Source organism: Chiloscyllium plagiosum, chromosome 16 (assembly GCF_004010195.1).
Source record: "Chiloscyllium plagiosum isolate BGI_BamShark_2017 chromosome 16, ASM401019v2, whole genome shotgun sequence".
Classification (NCBI taxonomy): Eukaryota; Metazoa; Chordata; class Chondrichthyes; order Orectolobiformes; family Hemiscylliidae; genus Chiloscyllium; species Chiloscyllium plagiosum.
The window spans coordinates 70,036,721-70,062,459 of record NC_057725.1 but is presented as its reverse complement, the minus strand read 5'-3'; the positions used below and the strand labels follow the sequence as shown (position 1 = coordinate 70,062,459).

General features: G+C 44.2%; 1 protein-coding gene across 5 annotated transcripts in view; it reads right to left on the bottom strand.

Moving 5' to 3' along the window:
* The window catches only part of celf1 (cugbp, Elav-like family member 1), a 109,905-nt gene that overhangs the window by 36,510 nt on the left and 47,656 nt on the right, over window positions 1–25,739 (bottom strand). For all 5 annotated transcript variants that reach the window (XM_043706334.1, XM_043706337.1, XM_043706335.1 and 2 more), the window contains 2 exons: window positions 24,057–24,105; window positions 23,514–23,648 (listed from right to left, as the gene is read on the bottom strand). In XM_043706334.1, the coding sequence (XP_043562269.1) occupies window positions 23,514–23,648; window positions 24,057–24,105 (184 nt within the window). The remainder of the gene's footprint in view (window positions 1–23,513; window positions 23,649–24,056; window positions 24,106–25,739) is intronic.

The window sequence follows — 25,739 nt, the reverse complement described above, 5'->3', positions numbered from 1 at the left end:
TCCGCCCAACTCTCCAACCTATCTATATCTTGCTGCATTCTCTGACAGTCCCCTTCACTATTCTACTAATATTGTGGTAATTAGTCTTCTCCCAACTTCATCCAAGGACTACTTGCATCCCTATCCATAAGTAACTTAAAACTTACAGAATTATGGGCACTGTTTCCAAAATGCTCTCCCTCTGAAATTTCAAACACGTGGCTCGGTTCATTCCCCAGTACCAGATCTAAAATGGCCCCTTCCCCAGTTGGACTATTTATATATTGTTCCAAAAAAAATCCGAGACATGCCTAACAAATTCTCCTCCTTCAAAGGCAGTGGAATTAAGCCAGACCCAGTCAATATTGAGGAAGTTAAAATCACCCACCACAACAATCCTGCTGGTTTCACATTTTTGCATATTCTGTAGGTATATCTGTTCCTCTATCTCCCACTGGCTGTTGGGAGGCCTGTCGAACAATCCCAGCAAAGCGATTGCACTTCTCTTAGTCCTGAGCTTGATGCAATTAGTCTTGCTGGATGAACCATACAAGGTGTCCTCCCTCACAGTACAGCTGTGATATTCCCCCTTATCATAATACCCTCCTCTTTTACATCTCAATTACCCCGAAACATCTAATCCCCAGAACGTTAAGCTGCCAGTTTTGTCCTTCTCTAAACAAAGTCTCTGTAACATTTACGGCATGATAGTTTTATATGTATTGATGCAAGCTCATCTGCCTTACCTGTCTAATGCCTCGCATTATAATAAATACACTTCAGACCTCCAGTTCTGCCATAAAAGCAAATTACTGCGGGTGCTGGAATCTGAAACCAAAAGAGCAAATGCTGGAAACTCTCAGCAGGTCTGGCAGCATCTGTAAGGAGAGAAAAGAGCTGACGTTTTGAGTCTAACTGACCCTTTGTCAAAGCTTTGACAAAGGGTCAGTTAGACTCGAAATGTCAGCTCTTTTCTCTCCTTACAGATGCTGCCAGACCTGCTGAGATTTTCCAGCATTTGCTCTTCCAGTTCTGCCATGTTCAGTAACGTCCCCCCCTGTCTGTTCTTCCTCTTAGCCTTACTGGCTCGAGTCTCAGACACCTTGATCATTTCACTTGCTGACCTACTGCTTTGGTTCATGGTCCCCTGCCACACTCGTTTAAACCCTCCCAAGTGGCACTAGCAAAACTCCTTTCCAGGATATTGCTGCCCTTTCAGCTAGGTGCAATCGGTCCTTCTTTTTCAGGTCCTACCTACCCTGGAACACATCCCAATGATCCAGATAACACAGTCCCTCCCTCCTACACTAGCTCTTTAGCCACGTCTTTAACCATACTATCTTACTATTCCTAGCCTCATGCCACGGGACAGAGGAAGTAATCCCAAGATTATAACCCTAATTTCTTACTCCTTTTGCAGAACTTTACCTCTCTTTCTGCCTATGTCCTTGGTACCAATACGGACCACAACCTCTGGCAGCTCACCCTCTCCCTACAGAATATCCCCCCATGCTGGGTCACAGACATCCTTGATCCTAGCACAAGGCAGGCGATACATCACCCAAGAGTCCTGTTTATGGCCACAGAAACGTCTGTCAGTGCCCCCACTACAGAATCCAATCACTTCTGTCCGCCTACACACTAACCCATCCTGCCGTACAACAGTGCTAGTCACGATGCCAATGATTTGGCTGCTTGCTGTTTGTGCTTTCCCCTGAGAGGCCATCCCCCCCAACATTATCCAAACGGATATGCCTGCTTGAGGGGGAAATGGCCATAAGGGTCTCCTGTATTGTCTGCTGACACTTTAGTCTCCCGGGTCATTACCCCAAACCTTCTGTCTCTTTTGCCCTTACTGGTGGTGTGACCAGCTGGCTAAACGTGCTATCTACAACACTGTCAGTCTCATGGACACTCCATAGTGCACAGTGATAGAGATGACTTGGTACACTTACACTGTTCTCATGTATTCCTATACTTGAGTACACGCAACAATAAAATCTCATTCTGGTGAGTTCACCTCGAGTTCCCGGCACTCCATGTGGCAAATCACTATTCTGAAAACACTAAATAACCGAGGGACAGAGTTAAACAGAATAACTATCACTAGAGGTAAACATACTCGGGTAACTATTGGCACCAAAGGCTGACAAGTTCACTGATGGGCTGCATTGTGGAATTTTAAAAGACTGAAGGGTTAGTGGGTGCACTGTAGTAACCTTCCAAGAATTGTTAGATCTGGAAACAATTGGAAAACTGTCAAAGTAACACGTTTATTCAAAAAAGCAAGGAGAAAAAAAAACAGGCAACCACAGACCTGCTGGCTTAATACGCTATCGAGAAAATGCACGGGCCTGTTAAAAAGGATACAATACATGACCATTTAGAAAGAATCAACAGAGTCAGCATGGCTTCACAAGGGAGAGGAGATCATGCCTGACAAGTTAAACACAGTCCTTTGAGGAGAAAGAATGTGCAATAAATAAAGGGGTAGTACCAGTAAACATTTGGATTTCTTAAACACGTTTGATAAGGTAACTAACATAAAGCTACTTCAGGTAAGAGCCCATGATGTTGAGGGTTGTATAGCAGCTTGAAGAGAGGATTGGCGAACAGAGAAGTCAAGGTGGAGATAAGGAGAGCAAGTCCAAGTTGGCAACCTGTAACTAGTGGAGTGCCACAGGAATCAATGCTGGGACCACAGTTATTTACAATACATTTTAATATCCAGGATGACAGAAGTGAACGTACAGCTTATGGATGATTAAAAAAAACAGGAGTCGGAGATCCAAGATGGCGGTGACCCAGCAAGTCTGAGTCTAAGTGCTCCTCCCAAGACTTGGGCAAAGTGGGCCACCCGCTTCCACCACACTTACCAAATCATTTTAAATAGTTTTTACTTAATGTAATTAGTTGCTCTGTACTAAATGTGAACAGACTAGTCTGCAGCAAAAATGACTAAAGGGAAAGGTGCTCGCAGTTCTCAGCATACAGGAACCCCTCTCCCACCTTCCCCAACTGCAGCAGAGGCGTCCACAGCCACCCCGGGGGACTTATCTATGGTGGCGAGCCTCATGGAAGTAATTTCCAAGCTTGACGTGAAGATCAACGCCCTTCATCGAAGAGTCTCGGAGCAGGTGGAATTCACTCTCGGCTGCGCTACAAAAGCACGATCGAGACATTGAGGAAATCGAGTGCCGAGTCGGAGGGGCGGAGCTAAAGGCCGCGACGTCCAAGATTACCGCAGAATCGGCCATGGGATGGCTCCAGACTCTCCAGCGATTCCGGACCTTAGAAAATCACATCGACGACCTCAATTCTCGAGGTCGTCGAAAATATATTCGTTTGCTGGGCCTTCCCGAACGGGAAGAGGAAGGCCAGCTTACAGCGTTCCTCGAGCAGTGGCTTCCACAGCTGTTAAATCTGGAGGCTGGATCAGGCCAGGTAAGGGTAGAATGGGCCCACCGGGTTGCAATGCACAGGCCCTGCTTGGACCAGCGCCCCCACCTGGTCCTGTTCTGGCTGCAGAGCTACAAGAAGCTTCCAGAAATCTTGGGAAAGATCCCCAAGCCATGATTTATAAAGGATCCAAGATTATGCTATTCCAGGACTTTTTCCCAGCTTTGGCCCGAAAGAGGAAGGTGTTTGACGAAGCGAAGAAGCGTTTAAGGGACTTAAACATCCAGTACTCCCTGCGCTACCCAGCGACGCTACGTTTTAGCCATGAAGGGTCCATGTATAACTTCAGATCGCCAGAGAAGGCCAAGGAATTTCTGGACTCTCTTAGATAAATTGTAAGAGTTAATTCGAGTGGTGATGTTGTTCTGCCTTCCCCCCCATCCCGATTAACACTTTTTTTCCCTTTCTTTACCGTACTGTTTAATATTATCTCCAGGGGGTGGGGAGAGGGGTTTTTTTTTTGTTCTTCACTTAGCGATTTTCTCACCTTTTTTTTAAAATATATATATATATATATAGGCCGGGCGGTCTAGTTAATGTAGGTGGGTGGAGGTGGTTACCTTATCCTATTTTATCTCTGTCTTTAACAGCGGGGCTGTTTTCCCCCGTTATTTTGTATTACTATATTTAATTATTATTTGTTGAGACTGTAATTTGAAAGTTATATATGTTCATACATGGTATTAACATTACTAAATATATCCAGGTGTTGGTGTGGGTGGGGGGGAAGGGGTAGGGTACTCACTGTTAACTCTAGCTTCGTAGTATATTTGACTTTTCTTTATTCTATCGCGAGATGCCTGGGTCAAGGGTGGGGCACTGGCTGGGAGAGAATATGATGGGCTTTTGGAAAGGAAGTGATGCCCCCTGGGAACAAGGGAGAAAATTTCCATTTAAATACTTTTTTTTAAATAAGAAATAGTTTTTTATTGTGTTAGTGTATTAAAGAACCTCTATTTTTGTGAATTTTACATGTTCTATACTCAGGATGTTTTGGATGGGGTTTCTTCTCCCGAGGGGTCTCGGACTTGCCCGGACGATTATGGTTAATCAGTCGATTAAATGGTGCACCTGGAATGTCAAGGGGAGTAATTCACCAATCAAAAGGAAGAAAATATTATCAAACCTCAAGAAAGAAAGGGTTGATATAGCTCTCCTACAGGAGACACACTTATTGGATAAAGAATACTTGAAATTATGACAGGGTGGATTTCATCAGGCCTTCTTTTCTTCCTTCAGCTCAAAAAGTAGGGGAGTTGTCATCCTTATTCGGAAGAATCTCCCTTTCAAAATCCTAAATCAGATAAAAGACGAATCTGGATGATATCTTCTGATTAAAGCCCTTATAAATGGAGAGAAATATGGGATCTTAAATCTGTATTGTCCCCCGGCACATCCTTTTAAATTTATAACGGAAGCCTTCTCCAAATTGATGGCTCTCGGTGCTCGGCATACAATTATAGGGGGAAACTTTAATTGTATTATGGACCCGGAAATAGATAGGATTCCCAAGAGTACTGCAGGAGTATCCCTCAGATCCAGACAATGGTGGATTTGAACAAAGAATTAGGACTAGAAGATGTGTGGAGATGCCTTCACCCACAGGGCGGAGATTTTTCTTTTTACGCCAATCCACATAAATGTCACACCAGAATTGATATGTTTTTTGCCCCCTCGATTTTTTTAAATTCCATATCATCCTGTAAAATAGGTAGTACAACAACTTCTGATCACGCTGCTGTATATAAGGAAATCAAGGCGAGGAACAATGAGACATCCCCCTGGCATTGACACATGGATTCCTTCCTGATGAAAGATAGTAAATATGTAAAGTACTTCTCTCAAGAATTTAAAACTTTTTTAGAAATTAATTCAGGTACAGATAGCAACCCATCAATGATGTGGGAGACCATCAAAGCTTACACACGAGGTTTGATCATTTCATACTCGGCGACAACAGGATCTGCTCAAATCTCGCTTAAAAGTGGCTGAAACAGCATATGCTGACAGACCTTCTATTATCAAATTACAAAGGATTACGGCCCTTAGGACAGCCCTGAACACCACGCTTACCCAAACAGCTAAGAGGGAAATATTATTTGCAAAACAAAGGTCATTTGAATTTGGCAAATGCGAAAAAGGCCCCTCAAACTATCACGTCTATCAAGGGAAGTGCGGGTACTCTGACTCAAGATTATAAAAGGATTAACGCAATCTTTAGAACATTTTATTCTGACTTATAGAAATCACAGGATTGCGAAGACAGAGCTAGGAGGATGCCGTCATTTTTTAAAAACTTGACCTTTCCGGACTTAACTCCGGAACAGGTATCGGTCCTGAATGTTCCCCTAACAATCCAAGAAATACTTGACGCAATCAGGCAACTTCAGAGCAGTAAGGCACCTGGCCCAAATGGTTTTCAAGCTGAATTCTATAAAGAATTTACAGGAATATTGGCTGGTCCACTTATGGACATGTATAACTACTTATACAGTCAGGGCTGTCTCCCGCCTTCGCTGAAAGCCTCTCTTATTCTCAAAAAAGGGAAGGACCCAGAAGATTGTGCGTCATACAAACCAATATCCTTGCTAAATGTAGATTTTAAAATTCTTTCTAAAACGTTAGCATTGAGGCTAGAAAGGGTATTGCCATACATCATAAAGGAGGATCAGATGGGGTTTATTAAGAGCTGTAGATCATCCAATAATGTTAGAAGGGTTTTGAATGTGATTCAAGCCTGCCATCAGGGAAAGATACTGGGAGTAGTAGTCTCATTAGACGCGGAAAAGGCATTTGACAAGGTTAAGTGGTCATATCTGTTTTACACATTGGAAAGGTTTGGCGTTGGAAAGATGTTTGACAAATGGGTCTCAACATTGTATAATGATGCCAAAAGCAGTTGTGGTTACCAATGGTCTAGGCTCGGATAGCTTCAGTGTGGGTAGGGGCTGCTGTCAGGGATGTCCTCTCTCACCATTGTTGTTTACGCAAATAATCGAGCCACTAGCAGAAGCGATACCGGCTGACCCTAATATAACGGCCCCGAGGATTGGTACAGGTAAACATAAAATTACCCTATACGCAGATGATGCTCTCCTATTCCTCAGTAACCCCATGATGTCCGTGCCTCGCTTAATTCAAGTTATTAATACATTTAGTGTATTTTCAGGCTATGAAATTAATTTTTCAAAATCGGAGGCTATGCCAATGGACGCTAGTATATCCCACCTATTGGACGGATCCCACTTTCCCTTTCGGTGGTCCCTGGAGGGTTTCTTATATTTAGGCATTTTTATCACCCCAGTATTTGGCCAGCAATACAAGGCTAACTTTGTGCATTTACTGGAGAGGATAAGGCAGGACCTCCAGCGATAGGGAGACCTTCCAATTTCCTGGCTGGGTAGAATAGCACTAATTAAAATGAATGTCCTGCCCCGTCTCCTATATCCTATGAGAATGCTTCTGGTGATGCTGCCGAGGCTGGCATTACGTAAATTTTATGGCTGGCTGGGTTCCTTCATCTGGAATCATAGGCGGCCCCTCATTAAGCTGAAGAAGCTACAGCTTCCACAGGCAAGGGGAGGACTGGATTTTCCAGATTTTAGGAAATATCAGTTAAGTTCCCTATTAAGCTACATAGCCGATTGGGTCTTGTCTGACCCACAATCAATCTGGCTTGACATCAAGGCTTCTCAAGTAAAATGCCCACTTACTAACCTCTTAGTTTCAGACAAGAGGAAAATCATCACGGATCACTCTAAAAACCCTATAATACTAACTACAATTAAAGCTTGGAATATAATGCGGCAAAATGAGGGCAATTCACATAAAACATCCCCTTATGCTCCGAACTTTCAACCGGGGGCTTACAGATGCCACTTTCAAACTCCGGAGATCCAGGGGTATCTCCTGTTTCGGGGATCTGTTTAAGGAAGGGGTCCTGATGTCTTTTGAACAGTTGCATCAGAAATTTGGATTACCTAACGGTGATATCTTTCGATAATTCCAAATTCGAGATTACATACAGAAGAAGACTACGCTATTAGATAGTCTTTATAAATCAGACAGAAAACGTAGAATGTTATGGCCAATGGGGGTACCTTCGGTCAGCACTCTTTATAATTTATTACATGATGAATTATCGGAAGATATGGACAATTTGCTTAAACCATGGGATCAGGATTTGGGGCTGGAAATCTCTATAGAAATGTGGAATGACATTTGGGAAAATGCCAGAAAAATCTCCATCTGCAACAGACCTCAGGCCAATCAGTTGAAGATACTTCACAGGCCCATGTAGCACCTGACCGATTGGCAAAATTCAAGGCAGGAGCATCTCCAATGTGTCCCAAATGTAAAAAGAGGTGGGCACTCTTGTACACTGCTTATGGACCTGTCATAAGATCCGTAGATATTGGACTAAAGTAGTAAATGTTCTGACAGAAATCTTGGGAACGGAAATTAGAGTGAATCCAGCATCTCTCCTTTTGGGCTTTTCGAGCTTACCTTCCCTGGATGTGCACGGGAAAAGATTATTTTCCATTCTCTCTTTCTGTGCAAGGAGAAATATTTTGGTGAACTGAATGGCTGAGTGCCGTCCTGGTCTTTGGAATTAGCACAGAATAATCATGGGAATATATTCCCCTTGACTTCCTTACAAATATGGTGCACCAAAAAACCGAATTATTCTATAAAATATGGCAGCCCTTCTTGAATAACACAGATACAGATATTTCGGCCGTTCTAACAAGGGCTTTTATCTAATTGAGACAACGACCCTGGCTGGTTCGGGGCCCCTTGGGAGAGGAATCCCGCACGAATACGGGTTTTGTTACGATCTGATGTTAACACATTCCGAGCATGTACTCAATTTCTGTGTTATCCGTCGTTTCTTTTTCTTTTCTTAAGTAATGTAAGAGATTTAATTATACACTTTGGTTACTTGTAGGTTAGATTAGTAGTTAGTTGAGTTTTGTCTTTTTTTCTTTTCTCGGTTTTTTTTGTTTGATAGATTTTGGTTGTTATTTAAGATTTAATTGTATATCAATGTTTATACTTGGGTTTTTTTATTCGTAAACTTGTAAAAACATGTTAAATTTTCAATAAAAATATCTCTTAAAAAAACAGGTGGGAAGGCAAGTAATGAGAATGACACAAAGTGGATGCAAGAAGGATAGAGACTAGTTTAAGTGAGCACGCAAAAACTTTGTTGATGAAATATGTGGGAAAATGTGAAGTTATCCACTTTGGCAGGAATCTGATGAAGGGCTTATGCTCAAAACATCGATCCTCCTGTCCCTCGGATGCTGCCTGACTGGCTGTGTTTTTCCAGCACCACACTCTTCGACTCTGATCTCCAGCATCTGCAGTCCTCACTTTGTTGCCTTCACCTGTCCCATCTGACTCCTCCCTTCCTTTTCTCAACTTGACTGGAATCTGTTTCCATTTCTGGGGATAGGCTGGCCAGCATGGTGGCACAGTGGTTAGCATTGCTGCCTCACAGCGCCAGAGACCCGGGTTCAATTCCCGCCTCAGGCAACTGTCTGTGTGGAGTTTGCACATTCTCCCCAAGTCTGCAGCACGGTGGGCGGCACGGTGGCACAGTGGTTAGCACTGCTGCCTCACAGCGCCTGAGACCCGGGTTCACTTCCCGCCTCAGGCGACTGACTGTGTGGAGTTTGCACGTTCTCCCCGTGTCTGCGTGGGTTTCCTCCGGGTGCTCCGGTTTCCTCCCACAGTCCAAAGATGTGCAGGGTCAGGTGAATTGGCCATGCTAAATTGCCCGTCGTGTTAGGTAAGGAGTAAATGTAGGGGTATGGGTGGGTTTCGCTTCGGCGGGTCGGTGTGGACTTGTTGGGCCGAAGGGCCTGTTTCCACACTGTAATCTAATCTAATCTGCGTGGGTTTCCTCCAGGTGCTCCAGTTTCCTCCCACAGTCCAAAGATATACAGGTTAGGTGAATTGGCCATGCTTCCTGTCAAGATTCCATTCAACTTATCCAGTTTCTCAGTGTCCATCGCACCTGTCCTGATGATGCCACCATCTACAAGGGAGCTTCAGGAATGCCCACCTTCTACTTTAACAGAGGATTTCCTGCCACCATGGCCAACAGGGGCCTGAGCCATTTCTGATTCATTTACCATACTTCTGCCATCACCCCTTCTTGCCCCTCTCAACACCATAAGGTCCCTCTGGACATTGCACTAGCATTGGCATCCAAAAGATCATAAGCTGCCATTTTTGTCACGAGACTCAGAAACACACATGCCCCATCATCACCACCACCCCACTGGCATTCCGCAGAGATCATTTCCTCTGCGGCACACTTCCTCCACTCTCAACACTTCCCCACATCCCCATGGCGCCTTCCCAAGCATTTGCAGGTGGTGTAAAACCTGCCTTCTCACTATTCAAGGCCCCTATATCTTCCACATGAAGTAGCAATTTACCTACACTTCAATCAATCTAGTCTACTGCACTTGCTGCTCATAGTGTGGTCTCCTCTACACTGTGGCGATGAAACGCAGATTGGGCAACTGCTTTGTGGAACATTGAATCTTATCCACAAAAATGATCTTGAGCTTCCATAGCACCATTGTGTTCCCTGGCCAACATCTGAGTCTCGGGCTTGCTACAGTGCTCCAGCGAGACTCAGCACAATCTGGGAGAACTGCATCCCATTTTCCACTTAGGGATCCTGAAGTCTTCAGGATTCAATATTAATTTTGGAATCTGATAGGTTCTTGCTTGGTAAGGGAATCAGGGGTTACAGGAAGAAGGCAGGAGAACTGAGTTGAGCAACATATCAGCCATGATGAAATGGAGGAGACTCGATGAACCAAATGGCTTAATTCTGCTCCTACATCTTATCGTCTACAAATGCTGTCAGACCTTCTAAAGTTTCTCCAGCAATTTCTGTTCTTGTTTAAGATTCTTAGTGGACATGACAAGGTAGATACAGATGTTGTTTTCCTTTGTGGGAGAGTCTGGGACCCAAGAGCAGAATTTAGAGTAAGGGATTGCCCACTTACAACATAGGAGGAATTCCTTCTGTCAGAAGGTAGTGCATCTGTGGAATTCTTTACCACAGAGGGCTATCGAGGATGGGTCTTAAATTATATTCAAGGCTGAGATGGACAGATTTTAATCCGTAAGGGAGTCGAAAATGGGAAAAAGGCAGACAAATGGAGTTATGGATGGGGTGAGCCATGATTGGACTAAATGACTGAGCAGACTTGATGAGATAATCGGCTTCCTTCTGCTCCTCCATCTTACAGTCTTCAGGGATCCATGGCTAAAGAGAGTGCAGGGACGTGCATTTACAAAGACAAGATGACAATGAAGAAAAGCAAGAGTTTAGATTAGTAGACATATTTCATCACCCATTCATACTCTTGATGCTCGGACGTGATGAACCTGGTGAGTTACCGCTCCCCAGACCGAGAGTATCTAATGGTGAAGTGCCATCCCTACAACCTGTCATGGGAATTTATTTCTGCTATCCTGACAGTAGTTTACATCCCACCGTTTGCTGAAGTGAAGAGTGCACTTGATGAAATATGTACTGCCACAAATAGCCGGGATGGAATATCCTGAAGCCTTGTTCACTGCAGCTGGTGACTTCAACCGGTCAACCTCAAGTGTGTGAGATCAAGATACCATCAACACGTCTCCCGTTTCACCAGAGGTTCACTCACCCTTGGTCATTGCTATACAACCATTAAAGACGTGTAATGTTCCATCCCCTGCCCATGTTTCGGTAAATCGGACCATAAGGCTGTGCTCCCTCTCCCGGCTTAACTGGAGTGTGAGGATCCATTACAGAAAGTCATACAATGCTGGCCTGAGGTAACAGATCTGACAGCTTGGAGATAGTGGACTGGTCCATATTCAAGAAGTCAGCAGCCAACGTAAATGAGTATGCCACTACTGTCACACATTTCTTCAGTAAGTATGTAAAGGACTGTGAGCCAAAGAGGTCAACCCGAGTGTTCCCCAGCTGGAAGCCATGGATCAACCGGACGATGCACTCCCTCTTGAAGTCCAGGTCTGCAACGTTCAAGTCTGGTGACCCTGACTTATACAGGGAATCGAGGCACGATCCTCGCAAAGCCATCAGCTACGCCAAGAATCAGAATCCCAGACTAACCACACAAACTCATATTGACTGCAGCAAGGCTTACATGATCTAACTAGTGACAAAGAGAAGTTGAGTAGAATCACTGACAATAATGCATCTCTCCCCGATGAGCTCAATGCATTCAATGTTGGTTTTAAATAGAAGGCCAGTGAAACAAAGTTATCTGCATGGACAGTCTCAGGTGCACCTGTACCCAGTCACCACCACAATCATCTGATCGGCCTTCTTAAAAGTTAACCTACAGAAAGCAACTGGCCTGGATGAACTCCCTGGCTGTGCACTCAGATCCTGCGCAGACCAGCTGGTAGGGGTATTCACGGACATCCTTAATCTCTCTTTACTCTGATGTGATGTTCCCACCTGCTTCAAGAAGACCACCATCATCCCAGTGCCAAAGAAAAATCAGGCAACATGCCTTAATGATTACTTCGGTGGCTCTGACATCCATCATTGCTACTTCAAGTAGCAATGGCGCACATCAACTCCAGCCTCCCAGACTGCCTTAATCCATGACAATTTACCTACCGTCACAATAGATCCATGCAGGACACCATCAGACTGGCCCTACGCTCATCCCTAGAAGATGTGGATAACAAGGATATCTACATCAGACTCCTATTTATAGACTTTAGCTCAACCTGCAACACCATAATTCCAACCAAACACACCTCCAAGCTCTGAGACCTAGGACTCTGCTCCTCCCTCTGCAACTGGAGCCTCAACTTCCTGACTCACAGACAGTAATCAGTAAGGATATACAATAGGAGAAAGTGAGGTCTGCAGATGCTGGAGATCAGAGCTGGAAATGTGTTGCTGGAAAAGCGCAGCAGGTCAGGCAGCATCCAGGGAACAGGAGAATCGACGTTTCGGGCATAAGCCGTTCTTCAGGAATGGGCTTATGCCCAAAACGTCGATTCTCCTGTTCCCTGGATGCTGCCTGACCTGCTGCGCTTTTCCAGCAACACATTTCCAGCAAGGATATACAATACCCCCTTCCACAATAATCCTCAACACTAGTGTCCCGCAAAGCTGCATACACAGCCCCTTATTACACTCGTTATAGACTCAACTATGTAGCCAAATTCAGCTCTAACTCCATTTACAAATTTGCTGACGACATCACCGTAGTGGGTCGGATCTCAAAAAACGACAAGACAGAGTACAGGAAAGAGAGAGCGCAAGCGAGCTTACTGGCATGGTATAAAGGCCTCTCTCTCCCTCCCTCAATGTCAGCAAAACAAAAGAGCTGGTTATTGACGCCTGGAAGCAGAGGGGAGGACACTCTTGTTGCATCAATGCTGCTGAGGTGGAGATCATCAAGAGCTTCAAACTCCTCGGAGTAAGTGTCACCAATCTGTCCTGGTACATCCATGTCTAGAAAGCACATTCAACACTGCTATCTCCTCAGAAGGCTAAGGAAATTCAGCATGTCCACAATGATCCTTGACAATTTTTATAAGTGCACTATAGAAAGCATCTACCTGGATGCATCACAGCTTGGCAACTGCTCAACCCAAGACCGTAAGGAATTACAGACAGTTGTGAACACAGCCCAGCCCATCACAACAAACAGCCTTCCTTCCATTGACTCCACCATTTCCCACTGCCCTAGGATAGCAGCCAGCATAATCGAAGACCACACACCATACCGCCACCGCCGCCGCCACTCCCCCACCCTGTGCACGGTCATACTCTCTTCGATCTGGCAGAAGGTACAGAACTTTTAAAAAAAAATGTCAACAGATTCAAGAACAGCCACTTCCCTGCTATTATCAGGTTTATGAATGGACCTGTCAAATATTAGATTTGATCTTTCCCTGCACCTTCTCTGCAGCTGTAAAACTATATTCTGCATTCTACTTGGAGACAGTGAGAACTGCAGATGCTGAAAAAAGTCGATAAAACGTGGAGCTGGAAAAAGCACAGGCCTGAAGAAGAGTCCTGCTGGAAACACTGACTCTCCTGCTCCTCTGATGCTGCTTGACCTGCTGTGCGAGTCCTCATTAAGGGTCCTGCTGGAAACACTGACTCTCCTGCTCTCTGATTCTACTTCCTATTACCCTTATGTAAGGTGCAATTTGTCTCAACACTCCGCAAAACATATTTTTCCCTATATCTTAGTGTGTGACAATAATAAGTCAAACCAAAAGAATAATTTTCGATCTAATGTGGGTGATCTGGGAAGATATTTGTGCACAGCCAGATCCCACATATGACAGCAGAAAATATGTTTTTAATGATGTCAAATGTGCAATACATCATAATCAGAACACTTCCTCTTCAAAATAGAACTTTTTTTTACACCTAATTTCACATAGTACACAGTTGCAATTTGTAATCAGAAGACTAATGGAATGCTGGCCTTTATTTTAAGGAGTAGGACAGTACGGAAATCATTCCACAACTGCTTTTACTGTTGAGAAGAAATGGAAGCTGGAGAACTCAGGGAAATAAACAGTTCACATTACAGAAAAGGAATTGCTGCAGGTCTTAGAAAACAAAAGGTAGGTAAATCTCCAGGACCTGATCAAATGTATCCCAGGACATGGTGAGAAGTTAGAGACAAAACTGCAGGACACCTTGCAGAAATATTTGTATCATCTATAAACACAGGCGAAGTACAGGAGGACCGAGGTGGCTAATGTAATGCCATTGTTTAAGAAAAGCTGCAAGGAGAAGCCTGGAAACAATAGGCCCATGAGTCTGACATTGGTGGTGGGTAATTTGTTTGAGGTGATTCTGAAAGACAGGATTTATATTCATTTGGAGAGTCAAAGGTTGATTAGGGATAGCCTGCATGGCTTTGTGCGAGAAAAATAGTGTCCCACAAATTTGATTGAGTTTTTTAATGAAGGAATCAAAAAAAATTGAAGCCAGTACACGTTGTTTACTTAGACATTAGTAAAGCCCTTGACAAGGTTCCACTTGGTAGACTAATTAGTAAAGTTATATCGCATGGGATTCAGGATGAGCTTGCCAAGTGAGGACCAAATTGGCTTTATGGTAAGAGAGTTATGGAGTGGTTGTAGATGGTGACAGAGGGTTATTTCTCGGACCAGGATCAGCAGTGTTCCACGGGGATCTGTGCTGGATCCACTTTTGTTTGTCATTTATATAAATAATTTGTAAGAGAATGGAGGAGGCATGGTTACTAAGTTTGCAGTAGAAAACACCAAAATTGGTGATAAAGTGGACAGCGCAGAAGATTATCCAAGATTACAAAGAGATCTTGATCAATCGAGCCAATGGGCTGCAGAACGGCAGATTTGGATAAATGTGAGGTATTGCATTGTGGTATTACAAACAAGGACAGGACTTAGACAATGAATGGTAGAGCCCTGGGTAGTGTTGTAGAACAGAGACACCTAGAGGTTCAGGTACATAATTCTTTAAAATGTGGCTCACAAATTGATAGGGTGGTTAAGCATGCTTGCCTTCATTGTTCAGACCTTTGAGTGTAGGAGTTGGGGCATCATGTTGAGGTTCCACAGCACGTTGGTAGAGCATCTTCTAGAGTACTGCGTCCAGTTCTGATCGCCCCGTATATAGAATGGATATAAACTGAAGAGGGTTCAGAAAAGATTTACCAGGATGTTGCTGGGAATAGAGCATTTGAGATATAAAAATAAAAGTCCAAGACCTTTTTCAGTGGAGTAAAGGAGGTTGAGGTATTTTATTGAAGTTTATAAAATTATGAGGGGTATAGGTAAGGCAAATGACAAGGGTAGTTTCTCTCAAGTGGGGGAGTTCAAAACTAGGGGGCATGATTTGAAGGTGAGAGGAGAAAGATTTAAAAAGGACCTGAGGCAATTTTTTCTTACACAGAGAATGCTATGTGTGTGAAATCAACTTCCAGAGTAAGTACTAAGATGCAGGTACAGTTACAATGTTTAAAATTTGGATAAATTCATGAATAGGAAAAGTTTGGAGGGATATGGGCCAAGCGCAGGCAGGTGGGACTTGTTTAGTTTGGGACACAATCCGCATGGATTGGTTGGACCGTATGCGTCTGTTACCATGCTGTGTAACTCTAAGACTCTATAACTGTACACAGTGCTAGTGATACCACATCTGGAGTACTGAGAGCAGTTTGGTCTCATTAGTTAAGGAAAGATATCATTTAATTGAAGGCAATTAACAAAAGGTTTACAAGGATGATCTTTGGAATGGAGGGATTGTCTTATGAGCAAAAGCTTAACATGTTGGCTGTCTGTTCATTGATTAGATTACATTACATTACAGTGTGGTAACAGGCCCTTCGGCCCAACAAGTCCACACCGACCCGCCGAAGCGCAACCCACCCATACCCCTACATTTACCCCTTACTTAACACTACGGGCAATTTAGCATGTCCAATTCACCTGACCTGCACATCTTTAGACTGTGGGAGGAAACCGGAGCACCCGGAGGAAACCCACGCAGACACGGGGAGAATGTGCAAACTCCACAGTTGCCTGAGGCGGGAATTGAACCCGGGTCTCCGGGTTTGAAAAAGTGAGAGGTGATCTCATAGAAACATACTGGATTCTGAATGGGCTTGACAGGGTAAATGCTGAGACGAAATTTCCCCTCATGGGATAATCTAGCACCAGAATTAAGGAGCGCCAATTTGAGACTGAGATGAGAAGAAATTTGATCTCTCAGAGGGTTGAGGGTCTTTGGAGCTCCTTGCCACAGAGAGCTGTAGGGCAAAGTCCTTGTGAACACTTCAGGCTGAAACAGATACATTCTTGATCAATGAGGGAATCAAGGATTACCAGAAAAGGGTAAAAGACGTGAAGCATGTTGGATCAACCATGGCCTTTAGAATAGCAAAACTAGACTCAGACGGCCAAACTGCCTCCTGAAGTCCATATAAGCATCCACAGACATTCCATGCCCACTACCTTAGTCACCTCTTCAAAACATTTGATGAGTTGGTCAGGCATGACTTACCTGTCATGAATCCATGCTGGCTCTCACTGACTAACTAAAAACTTGAGGTGTTCATTTACCACCATCATCGTTCATAGACTCTAACAACTCCCCCACCATAAATGTTAGGTTAACTGCTTGGCAAATTGCCTGGTTTTCCTCTTTCATTCTTTTTAAAAGCATGGACATAGGAAAACCTCTGTTGGTACCAAATTTAGGAGGCACTAATTTCAGGTTCTGGCTGAGATTCAAATGAAATGTGAGGAACGTTAATTGCTTACAAACTGCTTGTAACACTATAGCATCATAGAGTCAGAGTGGACAGTCTGCACCAAACTACTAGCCCCATTTTCAGCCCCTAGCCTTGAATGACATTTCAAGTATTCTTCCATGCACTTTATTTAGGTTATGAGGTTACCTCCCAGGTATTGCATTCCAGATTCTCACCACCATCTAAATCAGCTGTCCTTCATCTTGAAATTATTCCTCCTTCAACTAAGGAGAACACCTACTTCCCTTTCTACCATACGCCCTCACAATCCCATATATCTCAGGTGCCCTTTCAGCCTTCTCTGCTTGAAAGAAATGTGGCTGAAATGCTTCATCCTAGGCAACATCCTACAATCACATCCTTTCAATAGTGTGGTGACCAGAACTGCACCATGTTCTCCAGTTGTGATCTAACCAAAGTTCTGTACAGCTCCAACATAACCTCCTGTTCCTACAAACTATACCTCAAAAGGATAAAGGCAAGTGCCCCTGTATACCTTCTTAATTACCTTAATTCCTTGTCCTCCCACCTTCAAGGATCTGTGCACAAGCACCCCAAAATTCCTCTGAGCTTCCAAGTGTCCTGCCATTCATTGAGCGCTCCCTTGTCTTGTTCCGACTTCCAAAGCGAATCAGCTTACACTTATCAAGTTTAACTTCCATCCGCCATTAATTTGTCCATCTGACCAATCTGTGCATAGCTTCCTGCAACCTAAGACTTTCTTAAGTACTACACATCTAGTAAATCTTCATGTCATCTGCAAGCTTACTTATTATTGTACTCCCTCACTGTAATAAGGGACACAGCATTAATCCTTGTGGTGCGTCACTGAACACCAGCCTCCAGTCAGGAAGAGAAAGTGAGGACTGCAGATGCTGGTGATCAGAGTCGAGAGTGCGGTGCTGGAAAAGCACAACAGGTCAGACAGTATCCGAGGAGCAGGGGAATCAATGTTTCAGGCATAAGCCCTTCATCAGGAAGGGCTTATGCCAGAAACGTTGATTCTCCCGCTCCTCAGATGCTGTCTGACCTGCTGTGCTTTTCCAGCACCACACTTGACACCAGCCTCCAGTCACACAAATAACCTTTTACTGTCTCCTGTCACTAAGCCAATTTTGGACCCAATATGCCAAGTTACCTAGAATCCCATGTGCTTTTACCTTCTTTATGAGTCTCACATGTGGGACTTTGTCAAGGCTTTGCTTTCACCAATCCACAAACTGCATCAACTGCACTCCCTCATCTACACGCCTGATCTCCACCTTGAAAAATTCAATCAAATCTGTTAGGTATGACAAAGCCACGCTGACAATCTCTGGTCAAACATTCTAAATGGAGAATAATTCTCTCTTTCAAAACTTACTCCAAAACATTCCTGACCACCAATGTCAGACTTATTGATCTGCATTTCTCTGGTCTATCTCTAACACCTTTTTTTTTTCAAAAGTGAAATCACTAACTGTCCTCCAGTCCTCTGGCACCTCCCCTGCAACCGGAAAGGAATAAAAAATTTGGGTCAAAGCTCCTGCAATTTCCTCCTTCACTTTGCTCAGCAGCTTGGGATACAACTCATCCAGACCCAGGGTACGTGTCCAGTTTTAAACCTTCCAAAAGCTCAAATATCTCATCACTCCTTATAACACTCTGCTCAAAAACTTTGGTCCCTCTTCCAGAGTTCTCCCTAGTGAAGACAGAAGTACTCACTTAACACCCAACCAATGTCCTCCAGCTCCTCGCACAGACTTTGCCCCCACCCCAGTCCCTAATGGGCCTTACTCTTCCTCTGGTTATCCTCTTCCTCCTGATATGCTGTGATTATCCTTAATTTTAGCCAGTGTTCTTTTCATACCCCTCTTTGCCCTCCTAATTGCTGACTTAAGATTTCCCCCACCCCCACATTTTCCAAACTCCATTAAGATTTCCACTGATTTGTTCCCCCTTTCCTTTTTACCATTCCTGAGACATCCAGGGTTCTCTGGGCTTGTTGCTCCTATATTTCAGCATAAGGGGAACATGTTGGGCTTGTACTCTCCCCATTTCTTTTTTGAACAGCCCCCACTTTTAGGACAAAGAATATTAAAGCAGAGGAACAAGCCCTTCGGCCCTCCAAGCCTGCACCAATTCAATCCTGTATTAAACCTGTCACCTATTTTCCAAGGACCCATATCACTCTGCTCCCTGCCCATTCATGTATCTGTCTAGATACATCTTAAATGACTCCTCTACCACATCCGCTGACAACTTGTTCCAGACACCAACTACTCTCCACGTAAAGAACTTCCCACACATTTCTCCCTTAAACCTTTTTCCCCTCTCACCTTGAACTTGTGACCCCTAGTAATTGACTCCCCCACTCTGGGGAAAAAGCTTCTTTACCTCTCATGATTTTGTAGACCTCTATTAGGTCCCCCCTCAACCTCCATCTTTCTAAAGAAAATAACCCTAATCTGCTCAACCTCTCTTCTTAGCTAGCATCTTCCATGCCAGGCAACGTCCTGATGAACGTCCTCTGCATCTTCTCCAAAGCATGCACATCCTTCTGGTAATGTGGCCAAACCAACGTCCTATACAACTGTAACATACTCTATCCAATGAAAGAAAGCATGCTGTATGCCTTCTTAACCACTCTATCGACCTGCATTGCCAGCATCCAGATCTCTATACATCAATACTCCCCAGGGCTTTTCCACTTACCATATAGTTCACTCTAGAACTGGATCTTCCAAAATGCAACACCTTTGTCCAGACTGAACTCCATCTGCCATTTCTCTGCCCAACTCCCCAATCTATCCATATTCTGCTGTATTCCCTGACAGTCCCCTTCACTATCTGCTACTCCACCAATCTTAGTGTCATCTGCAAACTTGCTAATCAGACCACCTATACCTTCCTCCAGATCATTTATGTATATCACAAATAACAGTGGTCCCAGCACAGATCCCTGTGGAACACCACTGGTCACAGTTCTCCATTCTGAGAAACTCCCTTCCACTACTACTCTCTGTCGCCTGTTGGCCAGCCAATTCTCTATCCATCTAGCTAGTACACCCTGGACCCCATGCAACATCAGCCTACCATGGGGAACCTTATCAAATGCCTTACTGAAGTCCATGTATTTGACATCTGCAGCCCTTCCCTCATCAATCAACTCTGTCACTTCCTCAAAGAATTCCACTAAGTTGGCAAGACATGACCTTCCCTGCACAAAACCATGCTGCCTATCACTGATAAACCCATTTTCTATCTCTCAGTATCTTCTCCAGCAGCTTCCCTACAATTGACGCCAGGCTCACCGGTCTATAATTACCTGGATTATCCTTGCTACTCTTCTTAAACATTGGACAATATCAGCAATTCTCCAGTCCTCCAGAACCTCACCCGTGTTCAAGGATGTTGCAAAGATATCTGCTAAGACTCCAGCTATTTCCTCTCTCACTTCCCTCAGTAACCTGGGAGAGATCCCATCCGGACCTGGAGACTTGTCCACCTTAATGCCTTTTAGAATACAACACTTCCTCCCTCCTTACGTCGACTTGACCTAGAGTAATCAAACATCCATCCCTAACCTCTATCTGTCATGTCCCTCCCTCAATGAATACCGCAAAGTACTCATTAAGAATCTCACCCATTTTCTCTGACTCCACGCATAACTTCCCTCTTTTGCGCTTGAGTGGGTCAACCCTTTCCCTAGTTACCTTCATGCGCCTTATCTACGAATAAAAGACGTGCGGATTTTCCTTAACCCTGTTTGCTAAAGATATCTCATGACCCCTTTTAGCCCTCTTAATTCCTTGTTTCAGAATGGTCCTACTTTCCTGATATTCTTCGAAAGCTTCATCTGTTTTCAGTCACCTAGACCTTATGAATGCTTTCTTTTTCCTCTTAGCTAGTCTCACAATTTCATCAGTCATCCATGGTTCCCTAATCTTGCCATTTCTGTCCCTCATTTTCACAGGAACATTCCTTTTCTGAACTCTAATCATCCTCTCTTTAAAAGCCTCCCACATATTAAATGTGGATTTACCTTCAAACAGCTGCTCCCAATCTACATTCCCCAGCTCCTGCTCAATTTTGCTGTAGTTGGTCTTCCTCCAATTTAGCACTCTTCTTCAGGACCACTCTTGCCTTTGTCCATAAGTATCCTAAAACTTACGGAATTGTGATCACTGTTCCCAAAGTAAACTTCAGCCTCCTGGCCGGGCTCATTCCCTAATACCAGGTCCAGTATGGCCCCTTCCCAAGTTGAACTATTTATACAGTGCTCTAGAACACCCTCCCGGATGCTCCTTAAAATCTGCTCCATTTAAACCTCTAATACTAAGTGAACCCCAGTCAATGCTGGGAAAATTAAAATCTCCGATCATTACCACCCCGTTGCTCCTACATCTTTCCATAATCTGTTCACATATTTGTACCTCTATCTCACACTCGCCGTTGGGAGGCCTGAAGTACAGCCCCAACATTGTTACTGCACCCTTCCTATTTCTGAGCTCTGCCTATACTGCTCGAGTCCTCCATCGTGCCCCCCTTCAGCACAACTGTGATTTTCTCTCTGACCAATATTGCAATTTTACCTCCCTCTCTATCCGACCGGAAGCATCTATATCCTGGGATATTTAGTTACCAATCTTGCTCTTCCCTCAACCAAGTCTCAGTAATAGCACTAACATCATACTCCCAGGTATTAATCCAAGCCCGACTTTAACCTGCCTTACCTACTACACTTCTTGCATTAAAGCAAATGCACACACACCACCTGCCCCTTTGCATTCATCATCTGCTCCCTGCCTACTCTTCCCCATAGTCATGCTGACTTCATTATCTAGTTCCATACAGGATGCAATCACGATCACCTTACTGTCCTTAACCTCCTCATTTGGTTCCTATCCCCCTGCCACATTAGTTCAAACCCTTCCCAACAGAGTTAGCAAAAGCACCCCCAAAGACATTGGTTACAGTCATCCCAGGTGTAATACTCCCTCCTCCCCCAGAACCGGTCCCAATATCCCAAAACTCTGAATCCCTCCCACCTGCATTATCTCTCAAGCTACTCATTCCTCCTGCATATTCTTTCATTTCTACTCTGACTAGCACATGGCACTGATAGCAATCCTGAGATCATTACCTCCAAGGTCCTACTTTTTAACTTGGCTCCTAACTCCCTAAATTCTGCTCATAGGATCTCATCCTGTTTATTACCTATATTACTGGTGCTGTATGCACCACGACAACTGGCTGTTCACCCTCCCCCTTTAGAATGTCCTGCAGCTGATCTGGGACATCCCTAACTCGAGCACCTGGGAGGCAACATACCATTTGGAGTCTCGTTTTCCACTTATCTACTCTCCTTACAATTGAATCCCCTATGACTACAGCTATTCCACTCTTTTTCCTACGTTTCTGTTCTGCAGAGCCAACCATGGTTCCATGAACCTGACCACAGCTGCCTTCCCCGGTGAGCCATCTCCCCCAACAGCATCCAAACCCGTATACCTGTTTTGGAAGGAAATGACTGTAGGGGACACCTGCACTGCCTTCATGCTCTTTCTCTGCCTTTTGGTCACACACTCCCTTTCTCCCTCAGCAATCCTAATCTGCAGTGTGACCAATTCACTAAACATGCTATCCACAGTCTCATCAGCATCGCCAATGTTCCAAAGTGAATCCATCCAGAGCTGTAATGCGGTCCAAGAAGAACTACAGCTGGACACACTTCCTGCATGTGAAGGTGTCAGGGACATCAGCTGTATCCCTGAACTCCCACATTGAGCAAGAGGAGCATAACACGGGTCTGGGATCTCTTGCCATTTTTACTCGTAAGCTTGAATTTGTCAAACTATAATATCAAATAATAGATGAATGAAGTTACTTTTTTTTTAAACCAATCACACTACTTACCAGCACACTATGAAAAAGAAAAGGAAAAACCTTTCATTATCAACACACCACAGAGTCGTCTTTTTTGGTTTCAGGAGGACGGCAGGTCAGAAATACTACATGTGTAATGTCTCCGATTTAACCACTGCCCAAATATATCGGTTCACTCACCTTCCCAGAGCACAATTAGACTAATCCTACTCAGATCCTCACCATGCTCCCGCTGCAAAATGGAGGCCGCTGATTCCACAAAGTATTTAAATGACAAATGTACCTTTCCAGCAGCCCCCTGGTCCTCACTCTCACCGTTACCGTCGCTGCAGCAAAATGGCTCTTCTGCTATAGATTTTCCCCCAAGTAGCAGTTCCCAGTTTACTTTGGCCAGATCCGACTTTTAATAACATTTGTCTTACCCCGATCCAAGAACTCTTTTTTTGCTTTTCTATAACAAACTTAAAACGTTGAGTCTTGTGCTCACTAAAATGCTCCTTAACTGTCTCACTCTCTCCCCACCACTCTTCCCACATCCTTACCCATCCACACACAAAGTACACCACCCCAGAGACAGCGTCTCTTGCATCTCTTGCTTTGTTTTTTAAAATTCTTTATCAGACCTCCACCTACATCAACAGCAGGGAGGAGGGATGGGGCAGGAGGAATCCCATGAGCACACTGAATGCGGACTGTCACGGCACTGTCCCAAACAGTGTTTATCTTTCAACCACGAGAACAGATTACCCAGTCTTTAGCTCCGGATGATCTGGAAACTCCAAATTTCAATCGCAGCCATTAACCAGCTATTCTCCACCACAAACGCCCACCTTCTCCCTGTATCCCACAACCCCCAAGCCCTGAAACATTGGTTCCACTGACCTCGACTCAGTCCGTCTGGGCCTCGCAATATTCGACATTCTTCTATCTGTCCAAATGGTGAAAACATGACACGGACATCATTCTCATTGCACTTTTTGGAAATCATCCCCACAAATAGCTTTCTGTCCTCCACCGCTGCAATGAAACAAGGGAAGGAATTACTTCAGCAACAGATAGTTATGGATGTAGAAAGGCACATACACCAACTCTCCCAGTGCTACAAATTAGGAGTTTATTCCCTGGAATTATCAGTGTAAAAGAGCTGAGTTGACAGAGGGTTGAGAGAGAAGAACTGAGAGTATATCTGGAAAGAAATTATTTTCACTGGCCTGACACTAGGGGACACTGTCTAAAAATTAGACACAGACTTTCAGGAGTGAAATTCAGAAACATGGTCAATGGTAAGTATATGAGGTTTTGTGCCCACATTGGGAAAAGCTGATTGAATGGCTGAACAGGCTTGAGGGAGTCAGATTGCTGAGGGGTTCAGCTTTCTGACATGAGGACACTGATGGGTGCTTTCAGAGGAAGGGACTAACTCACCATTATTCTTCTCACTGTCAGCTGGTTTCATCTGTATAGGATGGTGCATCTGGAGAAAGAGAAGGAAAAGCAATGGATCAATCAATAACACTCAAGAGCAATCCTGCGCTGAAACAGCTCTCAGTATATCTGCACCCAGGGCTCAAGTTAAAAAATTCAAACTGACAATTCTGTGATGTACCGAGGGAGTGTCACACTGTCAGAGAGTTGTTGCTGAGGGAACACCACACTCTTGAAGGGTCAGTGCTGAAGGAGCATCGCATTGTGAGAGGGCCAGTACTGAAGGACCGTTGGACTATTAGATGGTCAGTAATGAGGGAGCCCCCATATTGCTAAATGGTCAGTAGGGAGAATGCCACACTGTAACCAGAGCACAGAAGAGTCAAGAGATGGGTGAACAAGGAGAACTAAGATCAAGGTTCATCCCAAAGGGGAAAAGACTTTAACAAAGTGACTGCAAGAGCAAATTAGAAGGACAACTACATTGATGGGAATAAATCAAAAGACAAAATAATAAATTCTGTTAGGGTTATCGAATGCTCTTTTGAAATCAGAAACAGCACAGAATAAGCACAGGATCAGAGGAGGAGAGCACAAGAGCCAACTGAATGTTCATTAGATCTTTCAAAGAGCAGGCTCATTAATGCTGCTTTCGACGGTCATTTCCTCATATCTCAACAATATCGTTCTGCAGGTTCGGTGTGAATCTGTGTCCATTACGCAATCAAGCAGTGCATGCCAAACTTTCATCTGAGGAGGCTTCTGCTACTTCCAATGATCCCGTTTAAATCTGTGCCCTCCCACAAACCTACAAATGTCTGAAATTATGTCCTTCCATTTACTCTGTCTAAAATCTCTGCTATTTTCAAAACCTACATCAAAACTCTTCAAATTTAAACAGATAATAGGAGATCACTCATCAAGTGTATCTGTGCCAGATGACTAAAAGTTAGTCAATCTCATCTTTCATTCTAGGTCTACCATAAGTGCCATACCTACAAAGGTTGATCTACTTGTTCACAGATGTGGATGTCTCTGGCCAAGCCAGCATTTATTGCCCAATACCAACTGCCCACAGTCTGGAATCATCGGCAGCAAAGACCAGGTAAGGATGTCAGATTTCGTTTCCAAAAGGCTTTTCATAAGTCACACAGGGCTTAATAACAATCAAATGCAGTTACATAGAATCCTTTCAGTGCAGAAAGGATCCATTCAGCCCATTAAGTCTGCACTGACCCACTGAAGAACATCCCACTTTATTCCCCATAATCCCATATTAACTGTGGCTAATCTACACAGCCTGCACACCCCTGAACACTACAGGGCAATCTAGCTTGGCCAATCCACCTAACTTGCACTATTTTAGACTGGTGGAGGAAACCAAAGCAGGCAGACATGGCAAGAACGTGCAAACTCCTCCCCAATATAGAGGAGGCCACATCGGGTGCAGCGGATGCCTTTCCATTTCTATCTCAGGCGACCGAATCAACACGGACATTTACTGTAAACCGACCAACTCCCACAGCTACCTAGACTACACCTCCTCCCACCCTGCCCCCTGTAAAAACGCCATCCCATATTCCCAATTCCTTTGTCTCCGTCGCATTTGCTACCAGGAGGACCAGTTCTAAATCCGTACAACCCAGATAGCCTCCTTCTTCAAGGACCGCAATTTCCCCCCCG